The 18,084-nt window shown below is 43.1% G+C and overlaps 1 protein-coding gene across 1 annotated transcript in view; it reads left to right on the forward strand.

Moving 5' to 3' along the window:
- Positions 1 to 18,084, forward strand: part of ANKRD27 (ankyrin repeat domain 27) — a 58,954-nt gene that overhangs the window by 7,924 nt on the left and 32,946 nt on the right. Inside the window, exons 6-13 of the mRNA XM_055000748.1 lie at positions 1,618 to 1,677; positions 1,774 to 1,827; positions 2,759 to 2,824; positions 3,563 to 3,639; positions 4,235 to 4,356; positions 6,161 to 6,239; positions 7,895 to 8,027; positions 17,260 to 17,352. Coding sequence (XP_054856723.1) covers positions 1,618 to 1,677; positions 1,774 to 1,827; positions 2,759 to 2,824; positions 3,563 to 3,639; positions 4,235 to 4,356; positions 6,161 to 6,239; positions 7,895 to 8,027; positions 17,260 to 17,352 — 684 coding nt within the window. The remainder of the gene's footprint in view (positions 1 to 1,617; positions 1,678 to 1,773; positions 1,828 to 2,758; positions 2,825 to 3,562; positions 3,640 to 4,234; positions 4,357 to 6,160; positions 6,240 to 7,894; positions 8,028 to 17,259; positions 17,353 to 18,084) is intronic.

Here is an 18,084-nt window from a genome sequence, read left to right on the forward strand (position 1 = left end):
GTAATGGCTGCAGGTTTTGATCAGGACTGGAAAATGTTGTGTTCCAATCCCACCTTGGCTACAAAGCTCACTATGTCACATTGGCCCAGTCCTACACTCTCAGCCTAATCTACCTCACAGGGGTTGTGGCGGCACAGGCAGTGGCTCTCAGTCTAGCCCCGCTATCCGCCTCCCACCGTCCGTGGTGGGCGTGGCTCACACTCTCCGTCGCTGCCACCACTCAATGATTTGTACACTGCCTGACTGAGGGGCAGTGAGACCCCTCCGGCTGAATTTCCGTACTGGGAAGTGAATTACCCGATCTTCAGTTGGGCCCTGGAGAATTGGCAACCCACCAAGGTCTAGCCTGATCAGTTTCTCCCGGGCTCCCTCCTTTCTTGTAGCATGCCAAGTGGGGGGAGGTTACGTAGTCAGAGCACCACAAGGTTCTTTATATTCAAAAGGTATAATGTAATAACTATATACAGAGCACTATATACAAAGCAGGTAGAGGCACAACACTTAGGTATAGACCCCCCCCTTTTCAGAACCCCTAGGGCAGAAAATCAAACAGAAGAGAACCGCCGTCTGCTTTCCCTACCACACTGTTCCCTACTCTACCTTAAGGGGGTTGGTGGTCTCAGGGAAGGTTCCCCCTTTCACTCCTTTCTGCTGCCTCCCAGGCCCTCCACATTTAGGGCCCAGGCAACCGGGTTTCACCCAGCAGCAGGAGCCTCTCCTTCTCCAACCAAGAGGGCGACTCTTTTTTCTCCTCAGGATCGGCTGAGTCTATCTATTCACGCCCCACCCCTTATTTTTCCCGCACTTTCTTGGCCCCGGGGCAGCTGGGAGTTGTAGTCCAGGAAGAAGGGCATCCCACACCAAGACTCCTGCAGGCCTCTCCCTGGCCCCACAGCCCACCAAACCTCATGGGGAACATTCCCCTTTTCTTAAGACAGATCAACTGCAACCAGCACTCATCTCATCCTTGGTAACCATTTCGTTACAGGGGTTGTGAGGGTAAAATGTAGGATGGGAACACTCTTAAGTTCCTCTGAAGAAGACTGGGATAAAAATGTAGTGGATAGCTTGAGTAATTACAATAATCATGAAATACTTCCTCTGTTGGAGAGTTTATTTATTTACTCCATCTTCACTTTGCTTTTCTCCTCAGTGGGGACTCATAGTAGCTTATGTCATTATCCTCCATTTTATCCATACAACAGCCTTGTGAGGCCGAGATTGATGGGCCCAAGGCCACCCAGCAAATTTCCATGGTGGGATGGGGATTCGAACTTGAGTCTGCCGGTTCCTGGACTGACACTCTAACCACTATATCCCACCAGCTCTCATGCTGTAGGAGAGATCCCTCTCCAATATCTAGCAGAGGGAAATATCTGGATCAAGGCCAGAAATTTTTTAATCACTGCAAATACACTCTGTGGCCACGTGAACTAAAACGTCTAGAGGTGGAGATTAGAATCTCTGGCTTTTCAAGGAATGTGCAGTCAGTACACCCAGTTCAAGAGGCAGGTTTATTCTAATCCCTTTTGTTATACGCTTGATGATTTTGTTTCTTTTTCAAACTTCCTCTTGATAAGCTTGTTATGAGGAATACAATGTTCTTTTGTCTTTCAGGATTCTTTGAATGCACTCTACACCAAATGCATCCAGCAGTTACTGAGAGACTCCCACCTTGTGAGTGTTGACTTATTTTTATATATATACAGTAAGTTGCTGCCCTTTGCTTTGACAGCGTGTGCTTAATGTTGCTTTCTTCTTTTCATATTTAAGAGGATGCTTGCAAAGCAGGAGCATCAGATGAATCTGATGAAACAAGCTGTGGAAGTAAGTACTGAGGCTTTTAGAGGATATTACAGAATTCCCTGGCATAACAACAGTTGTAGTGTAGTGCCTGAAGTGTTGGGCTTAGAAAACTTTACAGCCAAGGTGATTTGGCACTTTGAATCCCACTACTGCCAAGAGCTCTGCAGGTGGCCTTGACTAAGCCACTCTTCTCAGCCCCAGATCCCCAGCTGTAGTAGTTAAGTGGTTAGGTTCCAAATCAACAGTCTGCTGGATCGAATCCCACGACTGCCATGAGCTCTGCAGGTGGCCTTGAGTAAGCCACTCCTCTCAGCCCCAGATCCCTAACTGTATTGTGAAGATAATAATAACACTGACTTTGTTCAGAGCTCTGAGTGGGGCACTAATCTCTCTAGAAGACTGTATATAAGCACAGTTGTTATTTGAACTTTGGCCTCCTTTTCCGCTGAGCCTGTAAGATAAATGCTTCCCCAGACATATGGCTGAGGCTGGGCTAGTGCCCCACCGGCCATGTAGGAGGAGGGAGTGGATTAATGATATAATCCCTCCCCATGAGATGTTTACCACCACCCTGTTTTAACAGTTTAATTGCACCTGGAAATTACACCAGTATTGCCTATGGGTTTTTATCCAAGTGAAGCTAAGCAAATAGCTATATTGTGGTTGCTGCCATTTTGATATTTTTTCTATTATGTTAATTAACTAAAATCTTTATGGATTTTATGGAGCACTGTATTTATTATTATTATTGTTTTAAATGATGTAATCTACCCTGAGCCCGCTTGTTGGGAGGGTGGAATAGAAATCCAATGAAATAATGTTGTTGAGCCATTTGCTATTGCTTGACTTAATGTACCTTTTAAAAAAAAGTGGGAAGAGCCATTACAACCCTGAACTTCCTACATGAAGGGTGCAGATAAGTATCTAACATTTTTTAATGTTTCCCCCTCAGATGTATGTCCACCATGCTCTTTATGACCTGATCTTTAAATACGTGGGAACCATTGAGGCGAGCGAGGTAGGCATCTTCTGTCAGTCACTGGACCGAGAGTCTGTCCTAAAAGTCATTTTGCTTTTGCTCTCCAGCACCAGAAGATAAAATGCACCTTGTATTGTGGTATGTCAAGGGACATATGATTCCAAGGAGGGAAGGCTTTTTCCTTAAAAATGTACATGTTATTTTTATTTGTTACTAAATTTGTAGTCCACTCTCCCCACAAGCAGGCTCAGAGTGGATCACATCAGTTTAAGACACAAAGATAAACTGGTAGCAAAAAAAGAGCAGATGCAGTTTCACAGCCCATCCTCAGCAGCACACATTGCACAAACCCTCATAGAGTCATTTTGGGCCCACAGTGACCGATGGCAATCAACAGATGAGAAAAGCAAAAACTGGGAGGGTATGCCCTTTCCCCCTCAGTAGGAAGCCAAATAGGAGACCCGTTTGCTTCAACCACCAAAGGTCTGGTGGAACACCTCAGTCTTACAGGCCTGGGCAGAATGATAACAAATCCTGCTGGACTCCTGTCACGGATGAGTTCCACTAGGTTCGGGCCAGGGCCAAAAAGGCCCGGGTCCTGGTTGAGGCAAGATGGACCTCTTTGGGGCCAGGAACCAGCTGTGTAGTATGAGGAACATTCCTACCCAAGAGACTTTGTGTATGTCTTTAACAGTAGTTGTACTGGAGAAAAAAGTACAAAAAGTCTCAAGAAGCATCTAGCAGTCTAAAATGGCTTTCTCTTTCTTCATTCACTAGGATGCAGCTTTCAACAAAATTACAAGAAGTTTGCAGGATTTGCAGCAGAAAGATCTTGGCGTCAAGCCTGAATTCAGGTGAGCTAAGACACACCTGCCTCCTTTGAAGGCCTTTCCACCCTGCATTAATTGTCTGGGAAATAGGTAAGACTCAGGCCAGGGCAGCCAGCCCACAAACCTGTTTCTCTTTCAAAGAGATTCTGGCTATTCTCATACTTTGTATTCCATTCTCAAGAACAAACATTCTGGTTTGGGGATCACAGTACATGTACCTCAGTTGTCTTCACAGGAGAAGGCAGCTTAGCAAACAGTACACTTATTTATGAAGGTCTGATTCGACCTACCTGCTGTCTGCCTTGAGCCTAAAAGGGAACATATCTGCTGCAGTAGCAGATAGAAGAGATCGTGGCAGCAGTTGCTCACAAGTGCATAATCTTGATGCGTGTAGCATTTTCAAGTGTATACTATAATTCATTCTTCAAGTTTATAGTTCAAGTAACACCAGAGCTGTACTTTTATTGGAGCTCAGTCTTAAAGCAAGCTTGGCGAAAATTCAGAACGCAAACGTCCCATGACCTGGAATATGATGTCAAAAAGTATAAGCAGATCTCCAATGGTTATGCCTTCTGAATCTTTGTACCATCTTTTTTCCTTTTGACAACCTGCTTTCCAGCTTCAACATACCACGTGCCAAGCGAGAATTGGGCCAGCTGAATAAGTGTACCTCTCCACAACAGAAGCTCCTCTGTCTACGAAAAGTGGTGCAAATCATAATGCAGTCTCCAAGTCAAAGAGGTTGGTAACCATGGCGATGAAATGGTACATGATCGCCTCGCTGTGCTTGAAAGCACTCTCCATCTACTTCTCAGAATGAAACGTTTCAGATGCTTTTTGCTTATTGTCATTTGAACTTACCTTGAACCAAAACATCTTAAATATTTGGCTAGGAAGAAGGTTGTGCTTGTGCTGAGCTTCCTCCTACAGCTCACAAATGCTGAGGCGAGAAGTGTAAAGTAGAGACAGCTGTACAAGCACTAGTTAATCCAGTATTTTGCTGCAGTCTAGGAAGTGCTGCAAAGAAGTGGTTCATATAAAGGGGAAAAGGCACAATGAAACTGGGAATCATTAGAGCTGTCCTACAAACATTCGTTTGCTGATGAATTTTAAGTTTACATACACACTTGTATATGAATAAAGTGAGATAGCTAAACAAAAAAGACGTATTTTGTCTTTAAAACATTGTCTCTTCTGGCATGCTGGGGAATATGTCTGAAATAATGCCTCTTGCTCCCTTTAAAAAAAAATCTGTTCGGTTAAGCAGGGGTCACTGTTTCAAGCTTCTAATTGACTAAGATTGCTAGTGTTTTATGAAGTCATGTGTAAGTTATATTTAGGAAGAATATATGCAGAAATCTGGTTTCTGCTATTCACACTAAAGGAAGCCCCTCCCCTTCCCCTGGCCATTAGAAATCTTGTACAGTGGCTCTTTTGACTTCAGAGATTAACTAGCCGTTGCCCATGGCCCTTTAAGTATATCTTTTTGGAACCAAATGTGCTTGTGAACTGGCTTTAAGATAAGCGCCAAGGTCTTTCATGTAGTGGAATCCTGAACTCAGCATTATATTTAGCAGCTGTTCTGCATTTGAGAATGTAGCATTTTATATAGGATTTTAAACTGGTTGCTGAAAAGTTGTCTTTTAAATATGTAAGATACCAGATCTCTCATGAAAGTGCAGGGTGCATGCTCTTTTCTTCATTGGTACACCACAAACTTCTATACTAACATGCTAAGACACTTTAGTATAGAAAGAAAAGATGCACCAGTGTTTTGGATAAAATACAGAGTCAGTCATTTATTCAAAGATTATTATGGTAGTAGACAAGCACTGCATCGGGTCTAAAGGAGGCTTCTCTTTCCAGGAAGGTGCCTTCATAATCCTCCAGGCAATTCTTTTCAGATTGTCTTAAATGTTTCTGAAATGTTTGCAGAGCCACTGGCCCATGCTTCTAGGGGAGGAAATGTTCTGCACTTTTGCAGCATTATATATTTGACTCGTAAGGAGTGGCCAAAGTAGAAGCAGTTCATTCTGGTATTCCACAGGTAGTTGGAAGATAATGGTAGACTTTCCCACTGACTGAAGTGCAGACTTCCTAACTAATTTTTGGTGGACCGGTTGGCAGAAGGATTTGATTTTTGACATGACTGAGAATATGGGTGTAAAGTTCAAGGCGTTAAGCATTTTTTGTACCTTTTTTGATGGGTTTAGCAAAGGAACGGCATCCCCAAATTATGATGGGTAGAACAACACTGGTCAGGATTAAAGAATCATATTTTAGCAAAATAGAGTTCTGCATACTCTGGTTGCTAACAGAACCTGTCCTTATTACCATAAGCAACTGGAGTCTAGATCCAGTCGTCCTATTGCTGAACCTATCCCTCACTATGCAGGACTCTGTTTCTCAGGTTACTTATACTGCATAGAACAGCTTGGAGCGAAGGCTGTATCTGAATTATATATCTGGATTATACTTTGAATTGCTCTGTCCTAACACAACTCGTCGACTTGTATGGTGAACCTTTTTTTCCCCCCTTCTTCAGTTAACATGGAGACCATGTGTGCAGATGACCTCCTCTCAGTTTTGCTGTATTTACTTGTAAAAACCGAGATTCCAAACTGGTATGTAGTACATGTTTCTATTTCCCGTAAAATACTTCCCTACCAACTCTATTAATTATAGCAGTTTTGTGGCATGAAATCTCTGAGAAACTGACTTCATTCTCATCTGTGCCAGCTGATGAACTTACTAGACTATAACCTGATCTGCAGATGTTATACTGATGGAAAAAGGAAGTGGGTTGATCTTGCCAGATTTCCTTCTTCGCTGCACTTCCCCTTGAAGTCGCCAACCCCCAGCAATGGTTTTGCAGAGGGGGGGGGGATCTGCTCTTGCAACCAGGATATCCTTAGGAATGTTCTCAAAGTAATAGAATAAGATGCATGTAGGATCTGATTTCTTTTTCATTTTGGTTTAAATTAATGGAGTAGGTATGAACTGAAAAAGAACTGTAACCTCACCCACTGACACACAATCCCTGCAGCGTGGCCCTAAGCTCTGAACAAAGCACTAATTGTTCAGATTTCAATAATGGAATTGTGGTCAGATGTTGCAACTTAGTGTTAAAGTCGATGTCCATGAAACGTGTTTCCTTGGCAGTATGTATCATTGACATGATTATGTAGCTGACTAATGCTGCCAGCAATGGTTTATAGTGTAGTTGTTCATTTCTGTATGGGTCTTGTGTAATCCGCCTTGAGTCACAGTGAGAAAGGTGGGCTATAAATGAAATAAATAAATTAAATGTGCATCTGTAAAGGTCAAAGTGACATCTTTACACCGGCTCTAACATTAGCACCTTCCAGGTACAAAAAGTTTACAGGTTTGTTTGGTTCTATTGGCACAAGACAGGTTTTTCTTTCTTTAGAGCTGTCTCCTTGGACAACATAGATTTTTGTCCACATCTGAAATGGAAGGGGTGCGAGTGGTAAACGGTTGTTACAAAGCAGACCTTATTATGACTTTACTTCCCGATATAGTGAAAACAGAAACACACAGTCTTAAAGCATGCAGCATAACTGGTGTATTACTAAAGTACTGTTTCTAGGAATTACATGCATACAAAGAATGGGTTTATGTTCTTGGATTCCAGTTATAACATAGACCTGATTTTAATCTGTGTGGGTGCATGTGTTGTGCCTTCATAGATGGGCAGATATTTGCAATAAGAACGGTCCCTGGATGGGGGCAAAAATATAATTCTTTTCGCCTTGCACCCAAACTTTTTACTACCCTCTGTCTTCCACATTCTGAATTGTGGTTTTCAAAAGAATTGTAATTTTTTTGGTCCCTGCAGTCTGCAGGGATGCCATTTCCAGTTTTGGTGATGGGGGGGCAGGGGGGATGGCAAGATGCACATTGTCAGGTGTAGGGCTACGCTGGCACATCCAGAATTGGTGTTTTGCAATGTAATGGTATCTTTGGCCCATATGGTTTATGGGGTATATAACTATTCTGAATGATCTTGGAATCTGGATGGCGACCCTGCCATTCCATACCCTTGAAAGCCATTAGCCAAGAACTCCATTGGCTGGAAACTTGCTTGTTAATTGGTGGTCACTGGCCAGCATTCGTCAATTTTTAAGCTGCCTTGGAAGCTTGACTTGTTTCTTCTGCTTCTACATTTCATCATGGAAAATCAATTTTAGACATAAATGCAAAGTGATCTCTCTGTTAAAGTTCTTTTGGGAAGGTTTACAGTGCTTTGTCTACCTAGGATGGCCAACTTGAGCTACATCAAGAACTTCAGGTTTTGCAGCTCTGCAAAGGATGAGCTGGGGTACTGTCTGACCTCTGTGGAGGCTGCAATAGAATATATCCGTCAAGGAAATCTTTCTGACAGGCCAGCGGTAAGTGATGTTTTAACGGTGGTGCTAAAGTCCTGAAATGCAAGCCTGTAATAACTTGCTAATTGCAGTTATAATGTGCCCTAGATAGAGAGCGCTTTGGAATAGCTCACAGTAGTATGTTTCTAAAAAATGTGCTATGGTTTTGCAATTAGCCTGTTTACACCACTTCATGGTCTTCATAACAAAACTTAATTGTCCAGAGGCATCTAGAAGACCAGCTCCAACCTTTACTCTTCAAAAGAGCAGCAGTACATCAGAAATTTAGCTTTTGTTTTCAATTCATAAAGTCTACAGTTGGCAGGAAATATTGGCTGCTAAAGGATGCTATGTAGATAGTGCCGTATGAAGATTCATTTAGGTAAAAATACTGACTGCACGTTCCAGAATTCTGGGACTAGCTTGGCTGATCTAAAGAAATTCTGACGTAGATGTAGAAAATTTGCTGAGGCTCACATTGGAGGGAGCAACGTGGTGTGAAATATAGCAGACTCTTAATGGCTTTTGTCAGTAAATCTGCTCGCAATAAGCTCCAACTTTGTAGATTATAGTGTTATCACCACTGTGTGTGAAATGCTAGTCAATATGCTAGACTTTTTTTTTCTTTTTCTAGCTAAAGTGTCATTAAACTACATGACGAATAATTCAGAACGCTCAGCCAGTAGGATTGCAGCGGAGCAGAGTTTTAAAGCTGCTTCTGGAGATCAGGGTAGTGTTAGTAAAGAAGCTTGGCCGTATTAATATATTCCATCTATGGCTCCTTTATGATGCTGACAACTCTGATGCAGGGAGAACGGAGCATCAGCACGACTGTCTGGATGCGATAACCGCTCTCATGTTCAATGCTAGTGCAGTCAAGGACACAGGCATGGCAGGCAACGAGCAGATTACTTTAACTTCACTTCATTCAGGGGGATTAAACGAGGGGGTGGGGGAAGTGATCTCTGGTTACTCGTTGTTGACTGAAAATATACCCTAGTCGAAAATGATCTCTTGCACCTTCTCCACATATGCTCCGCTGCAGATGTAGGGCTCTTTAGTATGCAGTCTTGTGCTGTTCACATCAACAGAGGGACTAGCACATCTGTGCACACAAATGAATATGAAGGCGTTTCTCCATGATTATGAATGGGAGAACTTTTAGTGGGCAGGGCCATGTCTTCACTAGCCCGGAAACTTGTAGATCGTTGAGATGGGTGTTTTAATAGTCGTCATCCATATTTGCATGTACAAGTGTAACCAGGGTGCTTGTTTACTGCTTGGGTGGTCAGAAAGCCATAGCGTTAGCAACACTGGACCAAATAAGAGCCAAGCTACAAGTGACGCCTGACACAGGCTGGACACTCGTCAGCTTCCCTCAAGTTTTGATGGGAAATGTAGGCATCCTGTTCTTGCAGCTGGAATGGAGAGCCAAGCTGTAAAACCAGGATGCCTACGTTTCCCATCATAACTTGAGGGAAGCTGACGAGTGTCCAACCTGTGTAAGGTGTCACTTGTAGCTTGGCTCTAAGTCTCTTCGAGCATGTGAAGCATTGGGGGCCCGGTGAATGATCTTGGAGCACCGGATGCTGTAACATTATTGAAGCTGTCTGGAAGGAAGACTTTGAGGGAGCGAGATCACGCATATCTCAGAAATGCTTAAAAACTCTACACAAGTTCTTCTAGCCACTGTAGATTTTCAGAACAGATACGATAACCAGAAAACATTTCTGGAGTTTCTGCCCTTCCAAAACTAGGTGCTCCTGCCCTGACCTGGAGGCTGAAGGATGTGCGCATGTTTGCACCATGAAATCTTCAACTGACCAACAACAAAGAAATGGAATTGGGATGCTTGATTTTCTCAACCTGGAGCACTTGATGTGGGGGAGGGGAGAGTCTTCTACTGTGGGACACATTTCAAAACCTGTTGCATTTTAAAAATTTTTTTACAGAAGTTTCACTTTGCTTTCAGTGGTGATTTTTTTTAAAGCAAACTTGTAGCACTTGACTGGTTATGTTTCTTTTTTTGAGGGGGACCTCTGTTGCAGATGTGAATCTCAAGTGTTGCTTTGCTAGTTCTCAGAACCAAACTGTGTATGTGTGTGTAAAAAAAAAAAAACAAAGTGTTGGTGTTGTAGAAGAAAAAAATATTTCAGTCTTCTGTCTGCAGGAGCTTTGATGACTTGTTGATCTCTTATTAGCAGTTATCAAAAAAAACTTAGGACAAATGTTTGGACTATAGTAAATTATTACCTTTTTGTAAAAAGCATAAACTTACTTGGATGACAAATGATATGTATATTTTCCCCCTCTAAGTAAAGATTATTTGAACAAAATATGCTCCTGCTGTCTTGCATAAAAGTCACTCCTCTATACTCTATAATGTTGAATAGGTTGAGAATCTGCTGAACTAGGTCCCACGGCAGCTCTGAATAGGATTTTTAAGTCTTCCGGCACAGTGTGCTGTCACTATTGGACAGCTTAATTGTCCCCAAATAGTCCTGTATGACAGTATATATAATCTAAATACGTGTACCTGCTAGCCCTGTGATAATGAAATCTGCTTCTCTAACATTCCCAATGATGTGTTCTGTTTGCATGGTAGAAGTGAGGCTGCTGTGCCCCACTCCACTTCTGCTGTGCATATTGCCCTGTTCCCCTCTTCTTGTGGATGGAGGGCTGGACATATTACCTCCAAAAGAGTGGGTGACTCAGATTCAGCATGACTGATGTGCATGCTAAATATAACACAAGTCTCCCTACCTGAATGAATTTTTCTCAGAGCTAAAGTAGTCACAATAGTGGTACATCTGTGTTTTATATCTGCCCTTGATCATATTTATTATAATAATAATAATATTAGATTTATATACTGTCCTTCAGGATGACTTAACACCCACTCGGAGTGGTTTATAAAGTGTGTCATTATTATCCCCACAACAAAGCACCCTGTGAGGCAGGTGGGGCTGAGAGAGCTAGAAGCTGTGACTGACCCAAGGCCACCCAGCTGGCTTCGAGTGGAGGAGTGAGGAATCAAACCTGGCTCTCCAGATTAGAGTCCTCCTGCTCTTAACCACGACACCAAACTGGCTCTCTGCCTAAAGAGAAGGGGACAATGTTTGACAGCAAAATATTATGCTTGCAAAGAGTTCAGGAGGTGCCCTGTTGAACTTATTTCTTCTACCTAAGCTTCTTTGAGGAGAAAATTGTCAAGATCAGCTTTGTATCCACCTCACCTCATGTACTCCTTTCTGTTTGAATTGCTGTGCCCCCCCCCCTTCTCTCTCTTTTTTTCTCCATTGAAGGGAGGATGGGTTTAAATTCAACTCCTCGGCTATCACATTAAAATTTGGCTTGTAGTACCCTGTGAGTTTTTAATTGGGCTGGTTGCTTTGTGGACCTAAGTCCTAGCCAAGTCTGATAGTTAGTACTCTGTGCTTTCCTGTGGCGGACCTGGGAAAAGGTGCTCGTGATGTGTCATTCAAGAGTACAACTTGGGTAGGTATTCCGAACTCCATCGCCCCTCCAGAGAACTAGGTATTGGAGTTGAAAACCATGGCTTTAGGGAAATAAACTGTCGGTCAAGAGTTACCTGGCTTGTTAGTGACGTCTAAGCCCACTAATTCTGCTACCAGGCACATTTCATATCCAGGGCTTCGAATACTAAGTTTTAATTATAAACATGGCCTTTTCCACCCTAGCCTGGATAGCCCAGGTCCTGATCTCATTAGATCTTGAAGGCTAAGTAGGGTCAGCCTTGCTAAGTATTATTTATTTAATCAGACTTATATTCCGCTAGCCCCACAAGCAGGCTCAGAGCAGATTACAACCAAAAATAAAAATAAAATCAAACAGGATAACATGCAAATATTCAAACATCAGTATACAATTCATTGAAACAGCAGTGCACATATTGCTCAACCTTCCAATATCAACAAATCTGTGGGGCAGGGTGGCCAATTGATAGAGGCAGCAAAACCAGAGGGCGTACACCCTGCTATGGCAGGAGGCCAGTTGGATGGCTCGCCCGCCTCAGCCACCATATGCCTGGCAGAACATCACTGTCTTACAGGCCCAGCAGTATGATGATAAATCCTGCTGGATCCAGGTCTCTTCCGACAGAGAACTCTGCCAGGTTTGTACCAGGACTGAGAAAGCCCTGGTCCTAATCGAGGCAAGGCGTGATTGGATGGAAGATCTCCAAGGAAGACCAGGGTTGCTATCTATACATAGGTGCATAAGGGCAAACCACATCTGTTACGCTCTTGCCTCGAAACCCCCCCGCAGGGGGTCGCCATGAGTCAGCTATGACTTGATGGCACTTTCTGCCACCCCCACCGTGGCTTCTTCTGTCCAACTTTTTTTTAAAAGTGTCATGTCTGAAGATAAATCAAATTAAAGTTGATTTGAAACATAATGTAGGAATGGATGTACGGGAGGCAGTCCAAAGTTTTCCAATACCTATCTATCTACTGAACTAACATTGTCATTAGCACATTCAGAATCAAAAAGAGAAAATAATGGAAAGGGATAAGCAAAAGGACAAGTTACTGAATTTTTTTGTCAATTATAGTCTGCTATTGTTTCTCGGTGAGACTCAAGGGGGGCTTTACACAATATATGTCAATATAATCAACAGGCTGGGTCAGCCAATAATGCAATAGGATTTGGATTGCAGAAATCTGGAACCAAGTAGAAATCTGAACATAGCTGGAGCAAAGCATTTTAATGATATTCAGATAAATGGCTTAAAAGAGCGCTATCACATACAAACTTCTGTATAAGTTAGCCAAGGATGTCTACCATATGCTGTATGTACATTTTATTTATTTATGTCATTTATAGTCCGCCTTTCTCACTGAGACTCAAGGCAGATTACACAGTGTGAGATTAGTACAGTCAATTTTGAGGACATTTTCATAAACAATGCCATAGGGTAAATAAACACAGTTTACAAAGACATAGCATTAGTAAGAATCCAGTGCAGAGCTGAAGAAATGCTGAAACAGAACATAAGCAATTCTAGGGCTGACATTAGACCACATGAAGCACAAGTGGCTCATAGGAGCACATATTTAAGCGAACAGGTAGTATGTAAGGCAACGTAGTGGTGACGTCCATGGTCAACTCATTGGTGAAGCATCTGAGAGCCCCTCCCAACAGTACAAAACTCCTGTCCCTCTCAGGCAGGCTGTTCCACATGGTTGGGGCCACCGCAGAGAAAACCCATTTGTGGGCTGCTGTTGATTTCGCCCATGTGCAGGGTGGCACTTGTAGGAGACCCTGTTCAGATGAGCGAAGCTGCCGTGGAGGAACATAGCAAGGGAGGTGGTCCCGTGGGTATGCCAGGCCAAGGCTGTGAAGAGCTTTGTATGTGATAACCAATACCTTGAACTGAGCGTGGTATCTGATAGGTAGCCAATGGAGTGACTGCAGAATGGGGGTGATGTCCATGCTCCTGATAGCAGTTGAGCTACAGCGTTTTGCACCAATTGGAGTCTCCTAGTTAATTTGGATGGGAGACCTATGTATAGTGCGTGACAATAATCAAGTCTTGGTGTTACCATAGGTGCATGTGAAAATAAAACCTTGTCTCTTTTCTGCTTCCTTTGGAGCTGTTGCTTTGTGGGGCAGCTCTCTACAGTTGTGCCTTTTGTTTTTTTGGCCTTATTTGTACGTTGCTTTGGCATGGCAAGATGAAAACCCAACATTTATCCTTCAAGCATCTAATCACACCCTTTATCAATATCACATAGCACATGTCTGTGTGTGCTAGAATATCCATAGTGTCCAGAATAGCCAGTGTGGAAAGAGCCGGCCAGTGATATTTAAGCTTGGAACAGGACAATAAAACTTTAGGAGGGTGGAGTCTATACTTATACTGTCTGCTTTTTAAACAATTGAAGGGAAATGGGTATTTCTTTGCCCTGTGGCGCAGAGTGGTAAGCTGCAGTACTGCAGCCCAAGCTCTGCTCATGACCTGAGTTTGATCCTGGCGGAAGCCGGGTTCAAATAGCCTGCTCAAGACTGACTCAGCCTTCCATCCTTCCAAGGTCGGTAAAATGAGTACCCAGTTTCCTGGGGGTAAAGTGTAGATGACTGGGGAAGCCAATGGCAAACCACCCCGTAACAAAAAATCTGCCAAGAAAACGTGATGCAACATCCCCCACATGGGTCAGTAATAGGGTTTCCAGCTCCAAGTTGGGAAATTCCTGGAGATCTGGGGTGTGAATCCTGGAGAAACCTGGAGAAAGTGGGGTTTGGGGAGGGAAAGGACCTTGGCACGGCATAATTCCATAGAGTCCACCCCCAAAAGTAGCAATTTTCTCCAGGTGAACTGATCTCTGTGGCCTGGAGACCAGTTGTAATTCCAGGAGATCTCCGGCCACTACCTGGAGGCTGGTAAACCTAGTCAGTAATGACTCGGTGCTTGTACAGGGGACTAACTTTACCTTGCTTGAGAATGTAGTCCTTACGCAAGAGATTTGGCTGCCACATTCACCAGACATGCAAAAGGCCTTCCCATCTTACAGGAAAGGTAATTGTTTTCTTGGCTGAAATGTCTGTTTATAGTAATCTGTGAAATGGCACTGACTGTCCTCTGCTATAAAACTCACTGTCTCCCCGCTCCTTATTACGCTTCTTTAGACCCATTCCACTCAATTCTGTGTACTTCGATGTTACTCCATCAGAGCCCCGTGTATGAATTATTCCACCAGTACTGAGACTTCCCCTACACGTTCGTCTTATGCTACCCGTTACGTGTGGAAGCCCAAACTGTAAAAGTGGGAACAATAAAGGACAAAGCATTTGACTGATTGCATTACAAGTTTTGATCTTCCAAACTTGTGTCTGTACAACCACAAAGGAATGAGAAGCATACTGACACACACACATTGGACGGGACACAGCGACGTATACATGTTGCTCTCAGCAGGGCATGTCATCTTGCCATCCCTTAGCGTTGTTGAATTTTCTGTGAGGACAAAAATACAGATAGGAGGGAGAAAGATGCTTGAGGAAGTTTCGTGTTTAGGCAACTTCACGCCATTGCTTGTATAAAATTAGAAATTGTATAGCCTGTTTGTAAGGCCTGTACCGCCTTGATATTTTTCTCCCTCATTTAAATTAGAATTGGGTGGGTTTGCAGTTGTGTGTAAATAATCTAGCAACGCACCTTTCACTGAAATCGCTTGCCAGAAATGGCATGAAGGAATTTAAAGCTTATATACTATGCCCTTGAGTTTGTTCTATTCTTTCCAAGAATGAAAAGCATTCCAACATGTTAATCTTCATTTCTTTTTCCTTTTTTTTTTTGCAACTGTATCAGAAACTTTACCAGAGGTGTGTGTTCAAGGGGCAACTTCATTGTTTAGATCAGGGGTGGCCAAACTGCAGCTCGGGAGCCACATGTGGCTCTTCTAGACATACTGTGCGGCTCGTAGAGGTCTCTGAGTATTGCTACAGTCATTCATTTTATTTTATTTCCCTCCCTTCCCTTTCTTTCTTTCCATGTCTTCCCCTCCCTTCCCTTCTTTCCATGTCTTTCCCTCCCTTTTCCTTTTTTCCTTCTTTCTTTCCAAGTCTTTCATATTTTCAATAAAAATGTTGGGGTTGCTAGGTCTGACTCAGAAAATACCTGGGGACTTTGGGGGTGAAGCCTAGCAAGGATGTGACATCACTTTTGTAATGTCACTTCCAAGTCTAAGGTCCACCCCTTCTGATGATGTCACTTCCAGCATACTGCAGCAAAACCCCATCCCTTCTTGTGATGTCACTTTTAAGACACTGCCCCAAACCTACTTCTTCATCTGAAGTTACTTCAGTTCATCATGTCTTGTGGCTGTCAAACATTTGACGTTTATTCTATGTGGCTCTTATATTAAGGAAGTTTGACCACCCCTGGTTTAGATCAAAGGCTTCTGAGGTGTAAACCCGTGCCCCATCCCATTAAAAGGCCTGTCATCAAGTTTTGTTGCCAGTCAGTGTATTTAGAACATATTTTTGTCCTGTGCTCTGTTAAAAGCTCAAGGAATTTAAAAACAATTGGCCGTGTAACAATATAAATATAAAAAACAACAGAACTGCAGCATAAAACCATTGTTCCTCATGTTTTTTCTCTCTGAGGTAACCAACTTGAAGTGCTTTAGGGGACTGTACTTGGCTATAGGCCACCAGTTGCTAAGTCCTATCAGTTGAGGGGGCTTTCTGCAGAAATAATATCCAGCTGACTTACCTGAATATACTACATCTGATTTACTCCAGCATAGCATTAAATATATTATGAATCACAGAGTTGGAAGGGGCCTCCAGGGTCATCTAGTCCAACCCCCTGCACAATGCAGGAAATTCACAACTACCCCCCCACACACACACACACACCTCCAGTGACCCTTGTTCCATGCCCAGAAGATGGCAAAAACCTCCAGGATCCCTGGCCAAACTGGCATGGGGAAAATTGCTTCCTGACCCCAAAGTGGCGATTGACATTACCTTAGGTGTGTAAGAAGGGGCCACGAGAACTAAGCTCTGATGTAACCCTTCCTGCCTTCCCTCTCATGAGCTGCCTAGGTATGAATATGTTATATAGTAATTATGCGACTGTATATACATAGACTTTATGAGATATATTATTAGCTGCCTCGTTTTGTCGATTGCATTGACTTACACATAGTGTAATCTGCCTTCAGTCTCAGAGAGAAAAGATAACTATAAAGTAAATAAATAAAGGCCTTTCATCTCAAGCAACAAATCTTTCAGTTAGAGCATAGGGTGCAACTCTCTGTGTTTAAACCGGGTCTGCTGAAGGTTTATTTTTTTATTTTACTTCATTTACACCCTCTTTTTCCCAACAGGGACCCAAAGCTGCTTAGTGTTCTCTTTTCCATTTTAACCTCACAACAACCCTGCGGGGTAGGCTAGGCTGAGAAAGTATGACTAGCCCAAGGTCATCCAGCAAGCTTCCATGGCAGAGTGGGTGTTTGAACCTGGGCTCCCCAGATTCTAGTCTGACCCTCTAACCACTACACCATCTTGGTTCTGCTATTGCTGCTGCCACCACCTCAGTACCCCACCTCATACATGAAGGCTGCAGTCCTGGGCCCACTTACCTGAGACCGAATGCTATTGAATGGGGCTTACTTTTTAATAAGCCAATTTAGGATGGCTACCATTGCCGAGCAAACAAATGTTAGAAATACAAACGTACCTTCTGAATATTTTTGATTTAGCGGTGCATTCTTTCTCTCCCTTGTAGGGCTCTGAAGGGTTTAGTGAGAAGCTGTTCTTAAGACAAAGAATGAATTTGCTCTCTCAGATGTCCACGACGCCAATAGACTGCTTGTTTCAGGTATGGATTACTTAATTATTGTATCAGTTCTGTAATTTGGCCCACCCTTCTCTGGAAGGTTTAGAACCTCTGGTAGTCCACCATAACAGTTTTGTAGAAAGGTAAGTTTTGTTTGGCAGACAAAGTCATTTGCAGTCTCTCTAACCGTGGCTCAATCTGGATCATACCTATGGCCAAAATTTATAGGCTGAGTTTCAGTCACTGCTGCCCCAGAATGTGGGCAGGATAGCTGGTTCTGTTCACCCTACAGCCATGTCTGCCTGATCCCTGTATGAAGTCGGGAAGAACTGTTGAGTGTGCTTGTTGCATGCAGTAAAGCTTCTGTAAGGGTTTTGTTCCTTGTTTGAAAGAGGTGGTTATAAGGCCACTGTTGAAGACGCCTTCTTCTCGCTCATGGTTATGGGAATTTTGTCCGTTTTCTAACCTGCACTGTTTAGTCAAGGTGATATGATGTGCTGTGGCTGAGTCACAGGTATTCCTCGATAATGTGGATTAGCTAGACCCTTATCTGTGGTCACCTGTGTCGAGGAATTCCCTTCCTCTGGAAGCCCCCGTAACTTTTGAGAAACAAGGGAAAATCTTTTTCGCTAGGCTGGGAATATAGGTCTTATATATTGCAGTCCTTAGCAGTTTCATGCTCTTCTAAGTTCATTGAAATCAATGGGCTAAGAAAAGTGTTTAGGATTGCACTGTTAGTGTTGATTTGTACTGCTGGTATTTAGTAGTACCTCT

The sequence above is a fragment of the Eublepharis macularius genome, chromosome 16 (assembly GCF_028583425.1).
Source record: "Eublepharis macularius isolate TG4126 chromosome 16, MPM_Emac_v1.0, whole genome shotgun sequence".
NCBI classification, from domain to species: domain Eukaryota; kingdom Metazoa; phylum Chordata; class Lepidosauria; order Squamata; family Eublepharidae; genus Eublepharis; species Eublepharis macularius.